At 39.9% G+C, this 26172-nt stretch overlaps 1 protein-coding gene across 5 annotated transcripts; it reads right to left on the bottom strand.

Annotated features, from left to right (window-relative positions):
- On the bottom strand, nt 1–25467 carry nf2a (NF2, moesin-ezrin-radixin like (MERLIN) tumor suppressor a). Of its 5 annotated transcripts, none has more exons than XM_067521012.1 (16): nt 24526–25464; nt 23082–23207; nt 22820–22942; nt 20185–20268; nt 14999–15067; nt 14761–14843; nt 11579–11654; nt 10868–11002; nt 10495–10569; nt 10236–10349; nt 9920–10042; nt 9343–9560; nt 7868–7973; nt 6005–6336; nt 5217–5376; nt 1–1645 (listed from the first exon to the last, which is right to left on the bottom strand). In XM_067521012.1, the coding sequence occupies exons 1-16, from the start codon at nt 24637–24639 to the stop codon at nt 1595–1597; spliced, it is 1989 nt and encodes a 662-aa protein (XP_067377113.1). In that variant the 5' UTR covers nt 24640–25464; the 3' UTR covers nt 1–1594. The 5 variants fall into 5 exon arrangements, 3 of the variants coding, with proteins under 3 accessions (XP_067377113.1, XP_067377114.1, XP_067377115.1); XM_067521013.1 differs by having other exon boundaries at nt 6005–6123; nt 24526–25462; XR_010915539.1 differs by lacking the exon at nt 1–1645 and having other exon boundaries at nt 5236–5376; nt 6005–6176; nt 24526–25466.
- Between the last annotated feature and the right edge of the window lie 705 nt (nt 25468–26172).

Here is a 26172-nt window from a genome sequence, read left to right as displayed (position 1 = left end):
TCAGACCCGATATAAATTTATTTTACAGGCAAAAGATACAGTATATATCTGTTACAATGCATAGCAAAAAACATTTAAAGTACTGTAACTTAACCCAAAACTTTATTTTAAATACTGCTTCCTATCATCGTTAAATGCAGACAAGAAGAAAGATATACACATTTTCTTCACATTATAATTCCCCCCAAAAATAAATTGCTTTCAGAGGGAAAGAGCGCATTAATTCAGAAATACACATTAATTCAAAATAGATGCAAATTCATGTTTAAAAAAAAAATATGGTTGTCTTCACACGCGCACACAATAAAAGAGATGATAGATGTGAGTTTGTGTCACATCTAAGAATCACAGTTCCTTCATGCAGTTGGAATTCTAAGAGCTGCCTAACACAAACGATTGTTTTCTCCACTTTCAAGAGCAGAGCATAGTGCACTCGGTGCCTTGTTGCACCCCAGACACCCTAATCCACTGCTCGAGGCAGCTGCAGATACTGTATGTAACTTCTCTGTGTATGCAAGATGTAAACGTAGGTTTCTAAGGCTCCATGTATAACACTTTGTCTACATTCAGCACAAAAAAAAGTTCCAAAAAGGCACAAACATAAATGCAGATTCTCAGATTAAAAAAAAAAAAAAAACCCTGCTCACTCAACTAAGGCAAATCCCTTAATAATAATAAATCACACAATTCCATTTTTGTGTTGAACAAGCTTAAGATTCAGCACAGCTCATCAACTCCAACTATTAGCAATAAATGGCTCGCATTATGTACGGTGACAAAGAAATGCTTTGTATTTGCAGCCTGGACATTCCATTTGTCACTTAACCATTGCTGTGAGCCGAGGAAACGAAGGGTGAGCAAAGAAAAGACAAATTATATAAAGTTATATGTTGGCATTTTAAATAAATGGGAATATAGGTAATGGTCAGTGTTAAAGCACAAGGCAGTGTAACATACATATGGTAAATTGCTCTGTATAATTATTAAATATCAAATATTTATGTCGGGGTACGGTTGGCATATTGCCCATAGAAGCATTTATTCTCTTCAACTTTTCCTTTAGTGGTAAGTTTCTGTTTGAATTTAAAAAATAAATAAAAGTCACATAATATAGGTCATTCGCTCTAGACATGATTGGACTACACGTCCAGATTTGGAGGACAGAAATACTGTCTCATTAAACCCACAGAGGTTCAAAGATCACATCTTGTTTTTTTTCCTTCCTTCCTTTTTGCACCTACCTAATTTCATTCTTTGACATTAAGAAAAACCCACACTCCAGTTCACCTCAAATATTCAGAGGAAATGTGCTGGCATTAACACAATATCACTGTAAACACAAAATATTTTTACGAATCCCAGATTTAGTGCAGGAACATTATATATGCATTAGCTTGTGCATACACATGAGGCCCCCGGAGTCGGTGCAGATCAAGGCAGCGAACATTTTCTTGTAGTGGTTTTATAGTAGTTCCAAGGAAGTGGGGTATAAGGCCGTGTGCTGAGATCAGTCATCCAAACTGAGCAGGAATGTAGAAATGAGAGGTGCTTGGCAGTTGTTCATTTCGGCTCTTGTGTTATGTAGTTATGTCGTTTAAAGTTCCTCAAAGAAGGCCACTCTGGACTTGGTGCTCTGTAGTGTTAGCTGTGGATGAGATAACAACAGACCTGATTAGATGGAAACCTTGTTGGAGACTGGTGTCCCCTTTCTTTCTGCTTGTGTTCACCTAATCCAACAACACTGCACATCTTTATATGACTTTATAAGACTATAGTTTGAAAATTCAACAAACTTGCTGCACAAATACAGTTTTCCAGAACTTGAAATTTCTTATGTTGTGTTAGGGCCGTGACACATCAAGCCGCCGTGTCAGCCACTGGACTACGTCAGGCCATCGTCAAGCATCTGTTTTTTTTTTTGCTGTGTCAGACACGCCTCTGATTGGCTGTTCGGATTAGGGACCATGGCTTTAGAAAAGACGAACAATTAGAAAATTACTTGAATTGACTGAGGTTAGATAACACACACATGTATGTTTAATCCAATCATGCCTCTGATGAAATTCAGAGTGAATTTAAAAATGCGACTTGCTGCCCTGCTTATAACAAAAAGCTAAGTGATCATCAGGAGTGGATAATCGGAGAGTACGCTTTTGTGTGTCGAGTGTACAAACAATCCCCAGGGTTATTCTGTTAGTGCTATGTGAAAGCCCGCGGCATTGCTGATCCACCTTGCACTGATCTTAATTTACATCAAGAAAACAGAAATGAGCTTTAGGCAGTATTTAATACAACTAGGACTAATGGAGAAAGAAATGTTTTCCAAACTCTTTACTACTGCAGAGACAGACCAGGGGGAGTAAGATCAATATCACCCAGAGAAAACACTAGTAATTGTGTTTCTTTCCAGGTTTAAAAGACTAGGTGATGGAGTAATTCAGGCCACAGGCTGTGCTTTCACTCTTTAAACACATCTTAGCATGAGCTAATTTAATACAGCGCGAGGAAGCGTCGCTTCAAATTGGCTGAGCAAACTTTTTCCTCTATTCAACATCTGTAGGGTAAAAGGAATTAAAGCCGCTTCCGAGGTAAATATTAGACTGGGGATGAAGGAGGACAGTTAGAGAAATCCCGGTTTATTTCTGGGGGACGTGTAGATGGAGGGACTTAAGCAAATCCTAACAGATATTGTGTGGGAGAGGGATGGATTTGCAATGTTTACTGTTCACCTTCCATTGTCCCAGATGATAAGCGGCCTGAACCAAACCAGCGAGTGTAAGAGGCCGAGTGTGTGTGTGTGTGTGTGTTTATCTGTGTCTAATTCTCCAGCATTGTACTCCACACTGCCCACAGGCCCTATGCAGGGAAAAGCCAGAACTCTTTATTCAGTGTATTAATGTTGTGAAGGGCACAACAGCGAGCTATTTGTGGGAAATAAATACTTCTGTATGTGTTTAGCACAATATGAGCAAACCCTCGTGGTCGACCTCCTTTGTGTTGCACTTCACACAGTCTGGATGATACATCTCTGGAAATTCTCCTCAGTGAAACTCTGCAGCCCTTGTTTTTAGTTGTTAGGAATGGGCTCTCCTGACAGGCCCGGTGCTAACGGAGCAGAACCTGTGCCCCCGCTCAAGTGCAAAAGCACTGGGCTGTGTTAAGAAACCATTCATTAATCATCCTGAGGGGAGAGGGAATGTGGACAGACAACACTTCGCCTCAGGGGTGCAGCTGGTCCTGATGCCTCTGGTTCAAAGATCTGTGCTCCGTTCTACATTCCCTCTGCTTTTCTTTTCTCACCGTCTGCTCCTAATCCCGTCCTTCTCTGGTCTCCAACTTCAAAGTGTGTTCTTAGCACGTCTCCCTGACTTGGCCTTCCTCAAGCTCAAGTTTTTTTTGGCAAAGCGGACTTGGCTTCCCCGCTCCCAAGTTCTTGCCCTTGCCCTCCATTCCTTCCCCCCCACTAACAAGATGAATGCCAATTGCCTCTGGTTCAATTAAACAAACACTTTTATCTTTGCTCCTTCTCCCCTTGCATGCCAGAAGCGTCCCCATCCATCCCAGTGACTAATCACCATGCAAAAATCAATTACTAGACCCATAACTTGTATATTTTACACTAGGAGAAAAAAAGGGGGGGTGGGTTTTTTTTGTTATACAATGTGCTAAGAATGTAGCCTGAATTTCCATTTGATGCATTTATTGAAATTAGACAGCTACTGGAATGGAAAGATAAAGGCGAATGAGCCTAATCTGCCAGTTCATCTGAGGAGAGTGAAAACCGAATGTATTTTTATAGCAACTCCGCTGCCTTTGACCAATCAATTATGAAATATCCCTCAAGCTGAATGGACGTGTCACTTCATTGTGTAATTTCATATTATTACTAAACAAGGATGTAATAAAACGACTTTATTTTCAGGCATGAAGAGGTAAAACTAAATACTCTAGCTTTTCCCACTGATACACTTATGTGTTGCATACAAAAACACATTTCCCTCTTCTGCTTTGCAAGAATCTTTTTATGCACTTAAGACCAGTAATCACTGTGCTCTTTGAGGGGTCATGGTTGAGGGACTCTCGCTCCCCCAGCAGGCTCCATCAAAGATGATTTTGAAGGCTGAAAAATCAACCCGAGGCCAAGTAGAGATGACTGTTATTAAGTGATACTTTTAGAATCAATATCCCACCTTAAAAATAATATGATGGTGAAGCGGGCGTGTTGCACCTGAAAGGACTAGCACATTTTTTACTTGAAAGATCAGTATTAAGACCAAATTCCCACCAACGTCACTTCACTGTGTCTCTTCAGCTGATTGGACAACTGCTGAATAGCTAGGAATGAAATTCGGCCCTAGACATTTTAATTCTGATCTCGGTTCAACAGACGTTTGCAATGCTGGCTCACTTAAGTTTTAGTCGGTTCCACAGGAGGCAGAATTTAGATATTCAGTTACCTGCCTCATGTTGACTGCTCCTCTCCATAACTTTACTATTGGTACCATCAGCCATCGGCATATTACATTGCAACATACATTTCAGATGGCCCACCCCTCTTGAAAAATGTACTGTAGGTCACACACTGTGCCAGAGCGTAGTGCTGTCTTGTTGAGCGTCGCTGCACTAGTGCTGTCAAACTAGGGCTGCTCAATTATGACCAAAATCATATTCACAATCTATTTGTGATCCTAATTAATTAACTCCATTACCCATTGACTTTGGAAAATCATGTATGTATTGAACTTAAAACATTTTTTATACAAATTCAAAATCTTAAACTTCATATATAATGAAACTGAAATATTTTTTTTTTTTTTTAAATGAATAAATAAACGTTACAGCCTAAACGAGAACTGGACTCTTTCATGTTTTTGTTGGTTATTCTGCCGCACTTTCAGGTGCAGAGATTTCATCTGATCAAACCCGTATTTTTACCATCATTTTAAACTCAAACAACCACCTGTTTCTCTTATTCTCTTACTTAAGGATTGTGTTTAACCTTAGATCCTGTGGCTCAGGACTGGAGTCTGAAGGCAAGTGTCGGTTTGCCCGTAGACAAACGTTTTGCAGCCTACTTAAGTCCAAACCTGAACCAAAGCCCATCACTGACCAATGATCCGAGAGAGAGAATTTGGGTTTGGAGAAACACGGGAAATTGTTGGTGCGTACAATGTGTGTTTCGGTGTTTACCACCAAGCAGCTGAGTTTGTTCAAACCTTTTTAAAGTTGCTGTGCTTGCTGGTCCCCTGCTCTGTGTTCTGGTTGTGAATGATGTCCAGAGGAGTCTCTCTCTCTTTCAGCTTCAGACTTTCAATCTCCGTCTTCAGCTCGTTCAGCTGCTCCTGCAGGTGTTTGCTCTTCTCCATGTACTCCACCCTAAACACGGAGGAACGGCAGGTTGGGAGACTGTTTAGTAGATTGTAACTTTTGTCTTTAAAGATCTTTAGTAAGTCATACATTTTAAATATAAACTCATAATTTTATTTGAAATTGTACACAGCATTGTAAATTTTATTTACATCATAACCCTGCTAAAACATTTTTTTGGCTGCTTTATTTCATGTTTTGGAAAATGTTTGGAGGTAATCCCGTCGTAAACAAATTTAGGACATGAAATCGCCACAGCCAGGGTCACACTTGCCTAAATGTAGTTTTTCCTGCTAATAATTACTTAGAGAGCTTTGGGAAATAAAATGGCTGAACACGACATCAGTGGCAGCTAATGCTGAGGGTCAATTGCGCGCGTGACCTCCTGAATCAAAATGTGCATATTTAAAAGTGAAGGTGTTCTTCCAATTGCAAAACAGCACCAAGTGAAATCTTTTTCAAACACAGTTCCAAGTTATTTACGAGTACCATGAAAGAGAGAATTTTGCATTAAAAAAGAATTAATCATCATGCCAATACCTAATTCACCCCACAGTCGGGCTAGAGAATGTAAAATTGAGGCTTGCTGAGACATAAATTATCAGGGAGCCTCAGCAAAGTAGGACTGGTCACTCACTTCTCCTTCTCAATCTCCATGGAGAGGCGTTTCATGTCAGTATCCTTAAAGTCAAAGCTGAGGTTCTCCCTGCTGAAGCTTAGGTCAGGAGGCATGCTGTCAGGCGGCATTCCAGGGGACTGGGAGGGGAGATGGACAGACAGATTGTAGGGAACAAAGAGATCCAGACAACCTGACAGAAATAAAATGGCATATGCAGCTAAATAAAGAAGGAGTGAGCAAAATATAGGAATGATAAGAGAAAGAAAACAATGCACATGATGATTAGAGATTAAAAAGGAGAGCATCACAAAATATGGGGGATGATGGACAGAAAACATAGGAACCCGATGCTGATGGAGGGAACAGTTAAAAGAGAGGAAGAGGAAAAACAGGACAACTTGAATGGTCACAGAGCATGAGGACACAAATATCCATTTTGAGATCCTGGCCAAATATCTGCAGGACATCGTACACACTATAAATGTAAATCCATCGTGTCACGTGTGCTATGCTACAGGGTGGATACATTTGATGTAAATACTGACTAAGGAAAATGGGATTGTGGGAGTGTAAGTTTTTATAGGTTTGTCACTAGATTTGTGGCTAAAGTGGTTTTAGAGGAGCTCGAGTGGCAGCATGTCTTTTGTATTCAACAGTATATTTGCACACAATATTTGTGCGTGTGTTTAGGCTCCCGATTCATAAGCTCACAAGTGGAAATGTCTTTATCAGTGGCCAGCATCTGAATACTGTATCCGTTTGTGCATATGCGCACTTGTGTGTAAGCAGATGAATGTGTGCTGTGTGGGTTTTTAGCATGTTGGAAGCTCTTGCGTAGGCTGCCTTACATGCTGCCTGCTCTTATGTAAGTAGATCCTGTTCATTGTGCTACAAATTACAAATGTGTATGTGTGTGCTATTAGTGCAAGCTCATACCAACCTCAGCAAGCTCATACTCCCAATGAGAAAATACTTTACTCTGTACTGTTCCGGGGAGTGTATTCGTGTACTGCATTTTATTTGTATTGTGTTTTTTATTTTTTGGGTGTGTATATACTATATCTACAATACATGACCTTTTAATAACTGTTTTTATTATTGAGTCATCTTTTAATTTACTTTCATCCATAAACCTTTGGTTTAGATGACTTGGCTTAAGCTGATGAATAGCAAAAACAACATTTTTGAAATATAGGAATTTGAGATATATTTATTTGAAATGTCACATACTGTGGATGTGAAATGTTGATACTGTGGAAACACAGCATTTTCAGTCTCTTAAATTATATAATAATAATAATAATAATAATAATAATAGCAATGTTTATCCAGATATAGAGCGGTAATGGTTGGGTGCTCCAAAGTTCTCTGCACGAATTTAGATGCAAGAATGACAAACATTTTAAAGTTGTCAAGCTACTGCTTTTCTTGCTCTTAAAATTAAGTGAATATCTATGTGCGTATTGGACAAAAGGTTTTTTCACAGTTTACAGTTTTACAGTTTTCTAAATCTGCGATCATAAAAATAAGCCACACATTAAGGTTAGAGCACAGGAATCAATGGACATTTGTTATTTCTAAGATAAATTATTTGAACAATTGATCAATTAACAATAAATTGATTTAACAGATTCCTGATCATTTACATCTCATCTTGGATTTGTGTATCGAAGATGCCAGACAGGCAAAAGCACAGACGTCAAGTCTGTGCTTTTGCCTGTCTGTCTTCTAAGTATATGCAAGTACTACATCTGTTTCTGTGTGTTTGTGCATCTCTACAGTCTGTTACCGTATAGACTGTGCTTTTGCCTGTCTGTCTTCTAAGTATATGCAAGTACTACATCTGTTTCTGTGTGTTTGTGCATCTCTACAGTCTGTTACCGTATAGACAGTTTTGCTGGTAATCTCTAGCAGCTTGTGCTTTGCCCTGCGCTCTGACTCCCTGGCTTCTTGCAGGTCTTGTTTCAGCTGCTCAGCTTCCTTGGCCCTGAGGGACAAACAGGCAGATGCTGGTAATACTTTCATACACCTTCTAGGAAGGAATCAGAATGATCTAAATTCAATCCAAAAAATATGTGGCATAATTGCCACGGCGGTACTTGATGAAGCTGGAATGTCATTTTGTTATTACCCATGTGATCAAGGTATCACCCCAGCAATCATTTCAGGCTCCATTATCCTACTGCCAAGTTTGTGACGCAAGGTAAGGTGACTGCACTTCTTTTGAACACTCAGCAGTTCCTCGTTGATGTGGGGGAGCCATGTGCCTCAAGGGTTTGAGTGGACATAGTCATTTACATGTTGAGTGCCCCTGGTTTAAATTTCTCTCGTGTAGAAAAGTGCTCATCGAGAAATTGCTGCTACTGGCAAGTGCTTAATGGTGCCCATTTGAAATGATTGTCTAATAAACTGTAAAGTACAGGCTCAAAAGTGATATTATTAGTGCACTGTTTTTTTAGGAAAATGTATTTGCTTCTTTGCTTCTATGGATTGGTACCTATAGTGCTGAATGAGGCTCCTTCTCCTTATTTACCTCAACTCCAAAGAAATTCTAAAGTCACCAAGACCTATTTTATGTACTTACGATACGATTTGAATCACAAGATGTCTTTTTAAAGCACCGATTCAACAAGCAGATGAAAAAGTTGGTTTCAACACTGTGTAGCTTGAATGTGCAGTAAAAGAGTCTTTGATACACACTCACACCATCAATCAATACCACTGCTAGCAATTAACTAGCACAAATTTACTGCTGTGCCCCAGATGTAGAGGGAGGGGTGTCGAACAAAAGCTTGCTCACTTTTTCTTTTGTGTGCGGCAGTGTGGCTGTAACGGCGTGATTACCTGGCTTTTCAGCTGCGCTGCAAGAACAAAGGCCTTGAAATGAAATGATTTTTAAAAAAGTTGGAAGTTCTTCTTTGTTGATGTAAATACAGCTTTGTTACCTTGCTATGTGTTCGGAACGTGTCAGCAAAGTGATGCGTTGCTGAGCAAACTGATGTGCATTGACGGGGTTGAGCACACTGACATTTAAGAGTAAAGAAACTCAAACCCATATGGGAAGATTCTGAGTTGAGGAAGTGACTTAGAAACTGTGTTTTGATACCTTAGCAAGACAGCTCCCACAGTTTGAGAGGTTCTCATTTCAAATAAAGGGGGAAAATAAGAGGTATATCAAGATCCAAAAACCAGGCATGGTGTGTGTGTGTGTGTGTGTGTGTGTGTGTGTGTGTGAGAGAGAGATATACATACAAAAAGCAAGAGACAAAACCACAAAGCACCCAAAGCTTAACAAATGTATGCTGACAGCAACATGGCTGTATGACTTTACACATTCGACCACCCAGCCCTCTCACCTCCTTTCAGACTCCTCGGCCATCTTGACAGCCAGCATCTCTGCCTCTATCATTTTCTGCTCCATGAGCCGACGCTCCTCCTGGCCACGGATGGCAGTCACTTTGATGCGCTGCATCTCTGTCTCAGCCTCGGCAGCTTTCTGGGCCAGCAGCTTGGCCTCCTCTTCTGCGATCTGGGCCTTTTCAGCCAGCAGGTCCGCCGTCTGCTCAGAACGCAGCTGGAGAGAGAGAGGAGGGAGGAGAAAAGGGTCGAAGGAAAAAGTGCATTTTTTAAATATGAGGTGAACACGGGCAAGTGGAACAAACAAAGAAATGTTAAAGAGACAGAGGGAATGGCAGGTATAAAAGACAGGAGAGAAGTGGGAAGATAAAAAGTTATAAAATAAAAGAAGTGAGGATTATTGATGGAGATGAAAGAGGCAGAAGTCCTTGGCATTTAAATCCAAAGGAATAAGTAATAAGAAAATTAGGTGAAGAAGCAAGACAAGGGCGTGAAAGACATAAACAGTCATAAACAATAAATGACATAGCCAACAAAATGGTAGACTTCATTATAAGCTAACCACTGAAGTCTTACCAAAGCCTCGTTAGCCATGTGAGCCTCATCCTGCAGCTGAATCAGCCTCCTTTCCAGCTCGTCTCTGGCTCTCTCGGCCTCCTCCCGCAGTTGCTTCTCTCTTTGCAGACACTGCCTCTCTACCTGAATTAGAGAATATGTTGACAGAACTAATAACGGATAACTACTAAATGTATTTAAAAAATAATGGTCAAAGCACAAGTGGGAAGCAGGTGCTTCTGAAGTTTAAAAAGTTTCTCTAACACGACAAAGACTTTTTTGCAGAATGCCTTTTGAGCTTTCCACTAGTTCAGCTCCTTCCAGTCTCCATCAATACCTGTTTTCTAGCCCTCTCCTCTCTGGCCTGAGTCTTCATCTGCTGTACTTCTAGAGAATCCACCCGCCGCCGTCGGATAAACAAGTCATGGTTCCCTATACACAGCTGGAGAATCTGCACAAGAGAAACAAAACCGAGTTTACACTTTATCAAAGTGCTCGGTACATCTTTAAACTCTACCAGCCACGTTCACCATTTTACTTCAAATCAACTATGACAAACAAACCAAAACAATGTTTACCATTTCAGCTGAACCCACCAATTTGTTGACTCTCAGTCGTGAAGAGTTGAACTTGAACACACTGGTTTTCTTATCCAGAGGTTTGATAGTAAACTAAATATTGAGAAGACAACAAAATCAAATTTTAGATGAAAACAGGGATAAAACTAGAAGAGATACAGCTTACACATAATCAAATAATCAACAGAAAATTAACTGGTCACTATTATGATAGTGACCAGCCATTCGGTCTTTCCAGCATGTAAATGTATACATGTGTTTTATGACAGCAGGGTTTCAGGCTGATTAAAAAATTCTACCACGTGTAATTACCGACTAGCTGTTTTCAAAATTCAACAGTATAAGCACTGAAAATGATAATGGTGAAATGTACTGCAGCAAATTCTCCCACCTCCTTGTCGCTGTAGGAGATGTTCCGGATCTCATTCCAGGGGAAGGAGCACTTGGGTGTCAGCCTGTTGTCTGGCTCGTAGATGTGCAGACCCAGGGCATCCACTCCCAGAAGAAGATCCGTTCCCTTTTTATTCTGAACCACATCAGCAGAGCAAACAAATCTTTACTACAACCCGTCTGTTAAGGGACTCCAGTGAGCAGTAGTGAGACCCCCTTTCCAGCCAAACGTTGATTTGTACTTGCTTTTGACAGAGGTGGCATTGTGGCGGCTCTGCTTGCCAAAACCATTTGAGCAGAGCTGACCAACGCCACTTGTCGGGTGTATATGCAGTCTGGGTTTGCTTATTTGAAAAGTAATGCTAGAGTGAATTACTTAAACAGTGGGTGACTTGTTGGTGGCATTTTAAAATGTCTCTGCCTTTTCGATGAATGCGCTGATCAAGGCCGGTCTCACCTCAAGTGACTGTTTGTCAGGAGTTGTTACAGGTTTGTTTTTGGTATGAAGTCAGCTATTTATTTAAGTAAAAAGTTATTTGGAAAATGCTCAAAATTCAAATAAGAGTTTCAAGCAAAGAACAATTTAAAAAGAAGCAGAGTCAGACTGCTGTTCCCCCACTTCATTTCCTAACACCATGGTGAAATTGACACGCCTCCTAATCTCGCATATTGGCTTACTTTGTAAAGATATAGCGAAGCAGCATTGGCTCACCCTGATTAAAAAGTAATTGACGCCATACATGTCCAGGTCCTGAGCTATTTTTAAATACTCCATCTCAGCTTCATCCCTGGTTCAAAGACAGCCAGAGAGAGAAAGAGATTGAGAGGGATCCAAGGGGATGAAGAAGAGAGGGAAGAAGGGGGGGTGGCAGTAGAGGATGAGCAGAAATGGAGAAAAAAAAAAAAAGGAGATCAGACCTCGGTTCCTCTGCTTTTGTGTAGCATCTGTCATGTTGTATGATCTAAAAAAAACTCTGCCACATGGCTCTTGCGAGGGTGAAAACATAAGCACAGTGCTGACACACAACACAATTGTAAATTGCCAACAGGCTTTAGAGGTCATGATTGATGAAGTAGATGACTCATACTGATGCCTCCAAGACTCAAAATGCTGCAAAAGAGAAAACAAATGCATCAAACTCTTGTCTTCTTCTTCTTCTCTCTGCAGCTTGGTTAGTAGATCTGTTGTGATTTCGAGGTCAACTCAGCAAAAAGGAGCATTAGCATACTTTGATGACTGAGGGAAAATCAGGGCATGCAGGCGCCTAAACTTTTAATAACTGGCTGCTTGATATGGGTGGTTGGAAAATTGATGATTTAAGCTTCATCAAAGTTTAAACCAGCAAGAGAGCATCATGCCAAGTAAACAAATCTTAACTAGGTTGGACACTGAGTACATTCTAACTTGTGGCTCAGGGGAAATTTAAATGGTGATGCTTGATTAATGCTGTGAAAGTACAAAGCATTAGAGTTGCACTCTAAAAAAAGAACATGTCAGTCAGATAACTTTATTGATAAATATATTGTGCCATATATATAGTGTCATCTTGGGCTGGACATTTAGTGGAACTAGTATTTTTGCAGCAAGCTTAAGGCAGAGTCAGGGTGGGGCTTTGTCGCCACTTGGTCGTCCCACCAAGAGCCATTTGATGTATAATATATGACAGAAAATCATATTTCTTCTATTCACCTTGCGATTTCCATTTCTAATGTTAGTGCCCTCGATTACCATAGTAACCAAACACAACTAGCCTGGGCTGTGCTTAGATTAACATCCACCACGCGATGCTTCCTGCCAAACAATGGACAGGCTCTTCCTCTCTGAAAGCCCTACTTCACAGGATATTCTTCATCTGTCACTAACCCCAACTGACTTGACAGTAAATAATTTAGGCTTTCACATTCATTCAAGTATATATGTTTAAATAAAGCCTATATATTTGCCATTGGAGGTAGTTTCTCGGTAACTTGTTGTTAGCAGGCTTTTAAAAATTCCCATGTGCCTCTTCTGATCCTTAGCTGCATTTACATCCAACTCTCTTCTGTCTACACATCTTAATTGTAGAAATCTCTATTAACAGGTATTAAATAACCATAAATGCTTCTAATTCTTTAAATTACCTAAACTCTTATCATAAGTTATGAGAAACATAATGTGCACAGCTCTGTTCTGATCAGGATGCCTCACATAATTTGTTCTTTGCAATGCCTGTAACATATTGATCAGGGAAATGCGTGGGGAGTAATTATCAATCGTGGCTTTCAACCTGCTTTCATGTATTACCGCGTGTGTCTACACATTAATATTGTGCATGAAATTAGTGTTAGATTAGTGGAGCTCACCTCTGCCCCTTCCTAATAAATTCTACAGCCTCCGTCATCTCAACTCCTTATGTAGTGGGTTTTTTTTTCTTCACGTGATGACACAATTTAAAAACAAATTAAACTTCAGATAAAGGTCTACATTCCTTATTATGCTTTTAATTATTCCACATTGGCCATAACGGACCCTCCGCTTGCTCTCAGTACTGTTATCATCGCTAAAAGTGGAGGTCTGATCTGAACATGGAATATGCTTGTTGTTGCCAACCTCCGATCAATAGATGGACACTGCCATTCCTAGAGCCACAACACTAGCATGGATAAAAAAAACAATCGGCCCTATTATTGGAAATATGTAAATGGCACGCAACCATAGAGTCATGAAAACATCAATGTCCCCCCTGTTTGGACTACATCAATTATTATTAATATTACTAAAACACTAAATGTGCAAGGACCACAAACTCCACACCCTCTGCTGGGGTTGAAAGGATCACCACCAGTGACTCAATTATTATTATTTTTTTTAAGGACTGAGGTTTCTGGTTTTTAGAACTCAATTACTGTACAGCACAAAACTACCACCCACGGGAGTTTTAAGACACTCCACATCCCTCACACTTACTCTCCATCCATTTTCAACTTAGTGCAGCTTAGTGGTTTAGTAAAGTGCAACAATAGAGACTTTAATTCTAATGTCAATTTAGATTTATGAAAGCAATTACAGCCATATCATTTTGATAGTGCTATTCACTGTGATGTACAGTCAAGGCCAAAAATATCGGCACCCCTGCAATTTTGTCAGAAAATTCAACCTTTCTCAATTGTTACAATAGTAAATGTTTTGGTATTCACGTGCTTATTGTTTTTGTTTGCACTGGATCAACACACACACACACACACACAAAAAAAAACAGAAGAAAATTTAAATCCGATACAAATTCACACAGAACTCAAAAATGGAGTGGACAAAATTATTACAAGCTGATCTATCACAGTATCCGTCGCCATCTGAATGAAAAGGGACGCCATGGTAGGAGACCTAGGAAGACACCATGCTGACTCAAAGGCTGACAAAAAGAAAGACTGGGGTTTGACAAAACGTACGTGACAAAACCACAGTCCTTATGAGAGGCGATTGATTTCCAAATATTAAGTTAAAGGTAGCAATAATTTTGTCCAGTGCATTTTTTGGATTCTGTGTGGATTCTGTATTTGTTTCATGCCAAATAGTTCTGTTGCATTTCTTCTCCAAAATTGTGACAATAATCAAATGTTCTTTTAATTATGAACAGTATATAAAATTACACCTAACTGATGAGTGTGGCTCTGGTAAGCAGAACATTTTCTTGGTCAACAATAAATAGTAAAACGTTCATACTGTGAATACATTAACTTCTTTACAGAGCTTCGCTAAAAATACAACCTGAGTTTGTCAACTTCGGTTTGAGTTTGCATGAAATGTTACTTTTAGAGCCAATTTTAAGTACAAGCCATGTGAACTCAAGACTTCAATTGGGCTGATGACTGTGAATGTTGGTTGTGATACCATTTCATGTAGCAGTTTTTTACCTCGTCCTGCCCCTGTGCTCTGCATAGCACGCAGTAATCCTCTCCTCCCACATTTCTGCAGTCATCTGGTACAAGTTAATCACCTAAAATGGAGAGAGAGAGATGTATAAATGTCGATGAATCCACAGAGTGCATACTGCAGTTGCTTGTATTATAAAGCAAGTACGGATGTTGATGAAAACAAAAATGCAATTATCTTTACTTATGAATGAAAACTAAATGTTGAGCTGTCACTCACCCTCTTTGGCAGTAGTTCCTCCTCGGCCAAGAATCCAGGCTTGTGAACATTGGGGTCGTAGTCTCCATACTGTAAAATGGAGCAAAAGTGCCAAGGGAACTAAAATCACTCCAAAATAATAGCCACTCTCCACCTTTCATCCGATAATAGGCCAGACTATGCCTCTCCTGGGAGCTGTTGAAGATCAAACTTCAGCAATGGTAAGAAAAGGCTATCTTGCAGAATGAATGGCGGCTGGTCTGCCATAAGGTCATTAAAGTGTGCTGCACACCCAGTGGCACTGTTGTTGGGTGCCGGTGTAAATGATGCTAATACAGCTCTATGGGAGAGAACTGCGACTGGCCACTTATCATCTAAGAGCTGGGGTACAAATAAACAAATTATATCAAGCGTGTTTGAAGATGATGTTCCTTTGGATTACTGTAAAACTGATGGAGGGATATGCTACAGTCTTTAAAAGAGGCTATGACTTTAAATGTAGGTAAGCTGTAGGTAAACACTTAGTGGTACATTACTGCATGCTGCAAGCGTCTTTGTGGGTAAGTTTTGCATTATTCCATGACACTGGGATATTCACAAGATTAGTGAAAATGACACCAAAATGTGACACTACTTAAGTTTTGTGTGGCTAAAAGAAACCCTTTTTACCGCTGTGTCAAATAACTAAAACCATGTCACTTGACACTGTGTTTGGAAGAAAATGAACAATTCTGTCCTTTAACAATTACCAGAGAGACTAACCAAATGAGGTGCTTTTGGCCACTTACAAATTCTGCGTTGGGCTTTTTTTTTTTTTTTTTTGTTGGGTTCTGTTTACTTTGGTTGTGAGGTTTAATTGGATTTTCTTTTTGTACACAAGTCTTTAAAACAGTATTTAACAGACCGGAATTTAATAAGCTCAACATCGACTGGAAAGTCTGGAACACTGAAGCAATGGTTAACTCCGTGAAGAAGCCGAGGGCCATTTAATTAGATTCCTTCCCCTCATTCCAGCTTCTACTCTTTGAGTTCCCCACCTGTATATTTTGCAACTGCTACATAGTTTAGATTGCTAATAGATTTATAGACTTCTACAGTTATTATGGCACTAAATGGGCTTCAGTTTAGGGAGAGACAGTGACAGGGATCTCACAGGGTTTTCAATGACACACCCTTCACCAGTTATTTCAGACTCCATTCTTTTAGGACAGCTATGTGTCAATATTTTTATTCAGTAATTGTCACTAGCAAGCAATACAGCAACTGAATTATAGATACAAACGGTTCAACACAGCCACTGTAGAAAATGTTGAACCCCAATTGAGAAAAAGTTGGGACAATGTGTAAAATCTAAATTAAAAACAGAGTGCAATGACTTGCAAATCTCATCAACCCAAATTTAATTCACAATAGAACATACACAACACATCCGATGTTGAAACTGAGAAATTTTACCATTTCATGGAAAATCTTGGCTCATTTTGAATTTGATGGCAGCAACACATCTCAAAAAAATCCGAACAGGGGCAACAAAAGGATGGAAAAGTAATTGCTGCAAATGAAAAAAAAAAAATGGAGGAGCCTTGGACAACTAATAGGGAGAGGCACAGCCTCTCAAATGTGAAGATGCAAACTGCTTCTAAAAATTGTGGAACAGATTTAGAAAAATGTTCCTTAATGTAGAATTGTGAAGACTTTGAATATCCCTCCAGCTACAGTATATAATAGCAACAAAAGATTCAGAGAATCAGGAGGAATCTCTGTGCGCAGGGGACAAGGCCAAAGGTTTTTTTTTTTTGTTTTTAATACAATATTTTGAGTTGGACTGAGAGGGAATTTAAAGTATTTGTGCACACACAAATTACTCCAACATTTGAAATTTAGATTTTTTCCTCTACTTATTTATCCTGTATAAAGCACTTTCGCTCTAACTGGAAACTGCGTGATCGACCATACGTGAAGACAGCTGTGAATCAACAAAAAAAAAATCTCAAACATTTAGGCCTTGTTGGTCTTTAGCTATTCCTCATTGATTTCTTCTTCTGGCATAATAATGATTAAATATGAGGCAGATACTCACATACTCTACGCTTCATGGGCTACACATCTCATGACGATCAGGGAAAAGTCAGACAAAAACCTCTCAGCAGCTGCACTGCTAAACATGTACCTGTCTCCCCTCTACAATCCTAATTTACTCAAATTGGCTCTAATCAAAGTAGACTGTTGATTAAATGAAAACAGATTTTGGCCCTGTATTTATTTTTTTTTGCTGTTTCCCAACTGAGAGTGCTGACAGTACAGATCACAAGTCTCATGCTGATTTTCCAATTTTTCTTGATCCACGCAGTCTCTTTTAACCAAGGCCTGTTAAATTGGCATGGGAACGAAAGTCTCTGAGAGCTCTTGGCCAAATCTTTGAGGTAGAGTTTCAGTCTCACTAGACCTTGTCCGCCTGTCAAAAAGCTGCACCTCACTCCCCCTCTCGTTTTTTCTTAGAGATTTTAGAGAGATGAGATCCTTCAACCAAAACGACTGAGATCGCTTGTGGTTTATTAAGGGAGCTTTTCCTGTGGAATAATGTCCAAAAACTTCAGGTAGCTTCTTGTTTAGTGCACCACCAGTACGTCAGTGAAAAAGTGTACAGTGCCATTCATACAGTGAAAATAATAAGAGACTGAAGCTTGATATGTAAAGAAAAAGAAATGTAAATGATATACTGTAAAAAAAATTCAATACAACTCACAGACACACTGTGTCTGGATAACACATCCAGGTCTACTCACAAATTTTTCTTTTCCCCCCCAACCATTCGTATGATCATTCATTCAAGGGGGTTGTTCTGATCAGTCACCGGAAATAACTTAACTGGCTCCTCGCAGAAAGAGGGAGCATTCGGCTTCATGGCAAATATCTGTAGACAATCTTTGTGTGGTAAGATCATCAAACCGGACACACTCCGCTATTTGGCTACATCTTTCCAGCAGGTTTCTGGTTGAATGTTTTTGCCACCTATAGATCTACGCAGGAGTCTGCTCAAATCAGAAGGCGCCACTTTATTAAAAGGTGTCTGTTCTGCATTTTAAAGCTGTTACTTAGGAGGGTACTTTTACAGCACCTGCACCTCTGGTGTTTATATTAAAAGCATTAAATGCCAGGATCTATAACACTACATGAAACACAGATTGCCTAAAACAGCCAGTGAAGGTGTAATGTCTTGAATACTGCAATGCCCTGTTGACAGGGTGACCAGCTTGCCCAATCAAACGCCTCCAGATGATCCAAAATGCAGCAGCAGCAGCTCTCACTTTTTGACCAGCCAAAAATAACATACGTCATACGCCGCTCTTCAGAATTCTGCACTGGCTTCCTGTAGCTGCCCACATCAGGTTCAAAGCACTGACTCTTGCCAAGATAGTGGTCAGCTTACCAGCACCTGCCTACCTGAACTCCCTCATCCAGGTCCACAATGCTTCCTGCCCACTGTGCTCTGCTAATGAACAGCATTTGGTGGTGCCCTTCACCGAACAGCAAAAGACCCCAAACAAAGCTCTCCAGCTTAGTGTTCCCACGATGTTGGAACAAGCTACCAAACTCTGCACACTCAGCAGCCTCAATACCAATATTCAAAAAAACGCTGAAAACAGATTTCTTCTTCTACACATATCCCATCTTTCCAATCTTGCATTTCGCTTTTACGCCTTCTCCTTGACTTAGTTTTTTTTTTTTTTGCCTGCCTTGTACCTCACTTGTAAAATACTTTAGATAAAAGCATCTGCCAAATGACTTAATGTAAATGTAAATGTGAATGTAATGTGTGCTCTCCGGGTCCACCAGAATTCTGGATGAAACAGACAATCTTTTTACACTGTGATATAAGAAAAGACAAAAAAAATTGATTATAAAGCAGGCCATGAATTCAGATTTTTTTTTTTTAAATATGCAGCCATCTACAGCCCAAGGAATTAATTACATAAGATGAAAAAAAGAAAAACTGTTGAAGATAGTTCCAGATGGGCAAACATATTCCCTCCACTAATTCAAACAGATTTTATTTGCCACTGTATCAAGTGAGACGCTCCGATTAAATGGAAACATTTAAAATTTAGAACTGTTGTTGTTTTTGGTTTTTTTGCACATTACCAGAAACAGAAAAAAATAAAATAAAACACACCTTTTTAAAATCAGATCAATTCGACATGTAGTCACTGTGATGGCCGTCCCTGCTGCCACACAATCCAGGTAAATATTGGTAACGCACCTGCACAGCACATTTTGCTCTTTTTAATTTACATTTAGTAATTTAGTACATTGAACCCCCAGCTGCCCAGTGCACGTACCAAGCCCAGTAGAAATTGGGGAAGGTTGTGTCAGGAAGGGCATCTGGCGTAAAAACTGTGCCACATCAACATGCGGACAATGATCCGCTGTGTCGACCCCGAACGTACGGGATAAGCCGAAAAGACAAAATTTATTAATTAAATAATTTAGTACATACAACACATTTAATTGTACAGTTTATTAAATAAGGAGTCATTTCATTTTTGTAAATGTAGTTTATTTGATACGTTTCAACTTGTAGCGCGCAGATTTAGGTAATTTCTGTACAGTCGCACTTTAATTATTTTTCCTTGAGTTAATCATAATGAAGTTACCAGTGCAGGTGAACTTCTGTGGGCATCGGCTGCTGGAGGGACATGTTGTTCAGCTGAAGATGGACCCCAGGAAGCAGAACATCTAAATAGAGGAATTTGTCAATTGGACCATACCAGGAGACTGCTACCTTATGGGGGAATTGTAATTTCTGTTTTAGGATCTTGGGTTATTTATGCTATGTTATTTATTCTTATATTTTTGTCCCTATAAGTTAATTGTGAGGTTTTGTTTTTCTGTTACCCGTGGTGTTAATGGTTTGATCAGCCATTATATACGTTCCCGTGTTCCATCGGCAGGTTAGATTAAGTTGGGTTACTTTATGTCAGTTTGTTTAGAGATCACTCAGTTTAGTTCAGTTTGGTTTTATTGACCAGTTTTATGGGCCCAATAAGTTGTGATTTGTTTTCATAATTGTGAGGAAAAACAAAAGATTTCGCCTGCTTGCTCGGCCCTGCAGAGTCATGCAAATTTTAAAGTAAAGATACCTTTTCAAACGATATGCAGATTGCGGGACACATGTCCAGCTCTTGTAAGAAAATAAGAGAACTAACCTTGGCATGGACGGCGTAGGAGGCCAGGAGCACAGACGCCTCGGGCGGACAGTGAATCTCCTCCTCGAGGATCTTCTTCTTCACCTGAGGAGTTGCCAAATATAATCAGCTTTGACTCCCTTCTCCAAACCTTTCTAATACAAAATCTAATCTTAACATCTCATGTATGTTCTATGCTTTTTAGTTCTTAAACTAACAGAACTTAAGAAAGTTCCTGTCACCTACATGTTGCTTTAGTTTGAGTATTACATCATCTTTACATCGATTTCCATGAGAGAAGCAAAATGATTCTTATGAGTCTGAATCCGACTGACAGGTGAATCTGCTAGACTCAAATACAAAAGAAAAAAGGCTTGACACCTTTGAGACACTGCAAGCTGAAATACAACTTTCTGAAAACTGTGCTTCTGACAGCCAGAACTTCCCGTAATTTTATATCCGTACAGGGAAAAAACCAGTGTATTAGCTACAACACACTGGACTTTCAGAGGTTTAGAAATAGGACAAACAGTGCCAAATATGTGCTGTAGAACTTAAGTATCATAGCCCCATGGGAACCTATTAGACACTGAGACAGGAACTATGTACCTAAGCCACAAGTATTTCATATGATCATTAAGCTACTCCGAGACTATTAGTTTGTTTTCAACAGACAGACCATAACAACATGAGAACTCAAATGGCAATTACAGGCCAATGCCACCCATTTTTATGATGCGTGTTACTTCGGCATGACCCAGAATAGCTGATTCTGTGTATGAGTTTGCTCCACTTAGTGTGAGTGACAAATTCAAGGTTTAGTGCTCCAGTTTATAGCTTAAGCAAGAAGTGGTTCATATTTACAAGCACAGAATTAACTGTCATGGATCGTAGTAATAATCTTAGTCTTAAAATGGGGAAAATCCCCTTTTAACAAGTTTCCTCTGGATTACAGCGTTGCTTCTCACCAGGTGTCACTACTTGAGCTCTATAACCCCTCAAACTAATTGAATCATAAACTCGCATAACTACATATAGAGCGCAAAGCCAGATTTTGAGGTTAGATGGCACAAGCGTGCTTGAGCTGTCGTTATATAAGTGGGCAATTTAATGCTTCAAACTTTATCATTGGCAAAGCCAGTCATGCTGTCTTCTCTTGTTTGGTTCTAACAAAGGTGTGGAGCCAGAGGTGACAGCCCCTAATCATGGTATGCACTAAAGAAGCAGACGCTGCAATCTGGTTTACAAATGAGACTGTGTTGTTGCAACACTTGCAGGCTGAGGTGACAAAGATGTGCATGTGCCTTTTCTTTGTAAGTGGTGTAAAGCATGTCAGGGAAGAGGTGTGTGTGTTTCTTTGCAAGCGGATCGGTGATCATTTCTGATAAGCACTAATCCAGGTGTCATGCCTGTGACACTATCTGAACCGAGGCCTGCTCACGACATTATGAGAATTAATGAAAGCAGAGTAATAAGGAGACAGGTGTTGCGAGGCAATACACATTTGTATTCTTCTCCCCTTGTAGTTGCGTACCGCTTAAACTGTTGAGTAATTTGTTAAGCGTAGTTTTTTTTTTTTTGTTTGCTTGCTTGTTTAGCAAGGTTCCCCTCTGAAATAAATAAATTGCCTCAACTAGCTCTAAATGCATTAAGCACACACAGTGTGCCTGTATTACAATGTTGAGAAATAAGTGCTTGCACTGTTATCTAAAGTCATACAGCTAAACCAGCACAACAGGCCTGACGTTACGAGACTACTATGGGGGACCAGTGTCCCATGGAGAATATGTTATTAACAGGGCCAATAACTGAGCCTTTAAAACCTAATTGGTAATTGATAAATGTGGCTGGCAGCATTGGATGTGAGAGCACAGTTACAAATCTCATCTCCTGTGAGATGAATGGTGCGGCAGGCTTTGCAGGAACTCCCCAAGGAGTATTAAGTGGAAAGAAAGGGCAGCGGTAATATGTTGCGCGTTGATTCCACATGGCTGCACACAATCAGACAGGGAAAGTGAAAAAGTGTATTACAGAGTGCTCTGCTCAGCAACTTGTCAGAAACTCTGAATGCGTGCCCCCTGTTGGCACTAACTCACAAAGGAGAGGAAACTTTAGATACATGGCGAGGGTGACAGTCTGAATTTGACAAGGAATTTCCTCGCGTAATCACGAACTTATTTTTAAAGCCAGTCAAGATGCTCAGAATGATGACACCCAGCATTAAAGAATGTTTTCCTTTAAAGCCCCAAACACAGCACCCCTCTAGGAAGATTACGGTCAAGGCCTAAGGGTTGTCTGTCTACTAGCCAGGCAGTGATCCACAGATTCTTCTAAGGTTTACGTATAAGCCTCCGGCATTTTCAACTTGGAAGGTAGCAGAGAAAGGAGAGAATGTGAGTTAGTGTACAAAGAACCTTCTCATAAGGCCTTTATGGCGTATTGGGCACAAATGAAATATATCAAAAGACATTTATGTAAATGCTATATCAAGAGTACACCCAGAGACAAAAGAACAACCCAAAGGTCAAAATAAAATATTTAAACTATTTAAATGCTGTGCTTATCTGATTAACCTTGAAATGGAGAAAATGGAACTCTGCATATTAGCCCGATAACAACACAACAGGTTTATGCTATATTATGTAGCTATAGCTACCTGTAGGAAGAAAAGATGCTGGGTGATATCTTGCACTAGCTCTTCCTCTGCATTTTCAGGGTAAAACTTGGCCAGGAAGTGAAGGGTGATGGGTTCCTCCCTTGGTACCTCCTGATCCAGAACCTGCAACGATTAACTGAAGAAATCGGCATATGCACGGTGGGGAAATCTATATGCTTTCCATGGTTGGAACATCTATTCTGATGATGTTTACATGGCTCAAGGCTGTTATCAAGCCCAATATTACAGGTAAATCAAGTACCCTCTTTTCCATCTTCAGCCAAGCTACTGTGTCCTTGATGTTGTACTGGAGCCCAAAGAACCATGTCTCCCTCAGTCCCAGAGTTCGGCATACAAAGTCAAAAAGGTCCTTTCCCTTCCATTTCACCTGGAAGACATAAATTTCATAGTGTTATGCAGGTTTTTTTTAGAACAAAAATGCAGAAATGCCAGAATTTAATTTGATAGTCAAAGATCAATTCTCTTACAACTAAAAACTCAATGACCATTCCTTCTATTAGAGCTAAATAGTAACAGTAAAATTCACATCATTCACCAGAGCATATGAATGATCAAAAGAAAACAATAACTTCTTTTCTTTGTAAGATTAAACATCCAAAGTCATTCGTAGGATGTCCACCAAATCCACACGTATTAGCATTTCCATCCTAACCACAGTCTGGGGTTTAAAGCGGGGAGCCATACATCCAGCTGAGAGCCGTGAAGGAGGCATATCGTGCATTCATGTCCTATGTAGATAGCTTTCATCTGTAGACTCTGTGCTAACTTGGGATGAAAGCGAGTGTAAAGTACATTGAAGGCTGAACAAAAATTGTTACTAATAACAAGAAATGAAGAGCATCACCTCCACCGTGCAGAAAGAGGGGCCAGAAATTCCTGTTCGAGGCTAAAGGACCATCTTGTCTTTATGACCTATCACCGTTAAATGCTATTTACAAAACCCGTAATTGATACAATTATCATTCCAGCACAGAAAATAGAAACCTGCAACTAACATTATGCTGCTCTGTGTAATTACCAACTGCAAACTTTGGCCGGGTTCCTCCCCTTTAAGTACAGACATGGTGTCTGCAAGTCACTTTGATGCCTTTCGGCTCTTCTATATAATCTCCTGAGCAATGCACCATTCCAAAGACCCCACATATAAATATGGCAAATAAAAAAAATAAATAAATACTGCATGAAACAAGAGTACAAAAACACCAACCAATGACAGGACTTTAATGTCGAGAACTTAAGTTTAGGAGTTTCAGGAAACCCGTTGGGTGGCCAGTGACTACAATTTCCAGATTCTACTGCTGCATAAGACAGAGATAAATTATAAGACGGGCCGTTGTAAATTATACAGACTTGGCGTTGTGTAGTACAGCTTCACTACAGCTATACGTTTTTTTAATGGTTCCCTGCTGCCATCTAGCGTTGAAAAGTAATACTATCTTTGAAAAAATATTAATATTTGATTAAACTGTCCGTAGGATTTAGTCAGTCATGAAAGATGATAGTTAAGGTTAGAAAGTGGCAGCCGATGCACTGCTGTGCATGCAAATTACAGTCAGCAGGGGAACGGAGAGGGTCTGAGAGGGACGCTGTGGTTTCGACCACTACAAATGTGGTCTCAATCTGGTCCTTTTGGGCGAGTTGAAGGAAATCGTGTAACTAGTGTAGACAGAGCTTGATATACACACCTCGCAGCTGAACTCCATGTCTGACTCCATTGTGCAGATCCTCACGATGAAGTTCTTGGCTTGTTTTCTCATCAGGGAGTTAAATCCCATTTTCGCTGCTAAGGCACTCGCCATGGTGGGCGGCTAATGAACCTGCTTGTAATTGCGTTATTCAAAGTCGTTCGCTCCTACGAAAGCTGCGCTCGGACGAGACATTGGGTCCACGCGGGGTTAGTCGCTGCATAAAAGGTTAACGTTACTTCTCATACCACGAGCGCAACTGTGGCCCAGATGTGATCGCGCGGGTTTAGGATCGTCACTTTGAACTATCGAGAGATGGATGCTTCGCCTTTAGGCGACTCCCATCACTCTTCGCATAGCGTTAAGGCGTTTACTCACACTGACCGTGTTTATAAATGTGTCACTAGTTCCAAAAAGAAAACTGTTTACAAATTCGTTTTTGCATAAACTTCTACATGCAGTCTCAGACTTGCTACTAACGTCAGCTATCTTAACAGTGGATTAAAGGGAAGCTAACTTAACAGTAACTTAACTATATATCCAACAGAACGTCACCGTTAAGCCCTTATCTTGTGGTAAACTTACACGTATCTGTATACTGAGCCGAAATCCGTTAAAGTTTAAACCCAAGCAAACCCCAGAAATCTGGAGAATTAATTAGCTCAGTTGTTGCATGCAAACTAAACTGGAAGCGCTAGCTAACTGTTGCTAACTAGCTGTTTGTTATTTGTTGCAATGTTGCCTTCAAGGCCCGGCGAGAATTGTGTAATAACAAAAAGATCCACGGCTTTCGGCTTGTCGCTTCAGTGGACGCCACAGCGGAATGTGTTCCGCACGTTGATCTGGCATGAGTTTTGACGCCGGATGCTCTTCCTGCCGCAACCCTTCCATTTTATCCAGGCTCGGGACCAGCACTAGGCTGGCCCTTGCTCTACCACTGAGCCCCCTTTAATTGTGTAATACCAATGTACCACATATTATCACATGAAAGTATAGGACTGGGGTGTAAAATGTTTATTCTGTTCTTTTTGAAATCACACCAATTTTACTGCAAAGTCCCATAGTAAAGACAAATCTAACATCTTGTGAATATGCCAGTACGTTTGTAAGATTTTATATCTTGTGAGTTTTAGGAATTATAACCAAAGTGGAGAAAAACCTTGTGAAATTCCTAAAATAACAAATCCCAGAGTTGCCTCACTGGGCTTTAAAGCCATAAGAACAAGTCCTATGTCACAGGAGCCTCCAATTAAAGAAGGAAAACACCCCAAGCTCTTTAATGGTGACAATAAAACTGCTTAAGTAAACACAGATATCTATTAGCATCAAGTATCAAAAGTAAAAGTAGTATTTATATTTTTATAGTAGAATAGCCTGTTGTTGTACAATATGTATTAAATATTTTTTTATTATATGTAAAATATTGATGCAACTGTTAAGCCCTACAGTACTTATTAATACATTTGGCTTAACCCATAATAATACATCATAATGTATTAGATAGATACATTTCAGGATTTGCACATCAAAGGTTGCGGTTAAAACCACCATATTTCTCTTTATATTGGAGTATAAAATAAAATCACAATTTTCAGGCACCTCGAAATAATACAGTATATGGGTAAATGTAATAAGTTAGCTTCCACT

Source organism: Channa argus, chromosome 11 (assembly GCF_033026475.1).
Source record: "Channa argus isolate prfri chromosome 11, Channa argus male v1.0, whole genome shotgun sequence".
Lineage (NCBI taxonomy): Eukaryota > Metazoa > Chordata > Actinopteri > Anabantiformes > Channidae > Channa > Channa argus.
Note: the sequence above shows the minus strand (reverse complement) of the source record. Positions and strands in the feature narration are given on the sequence as shown.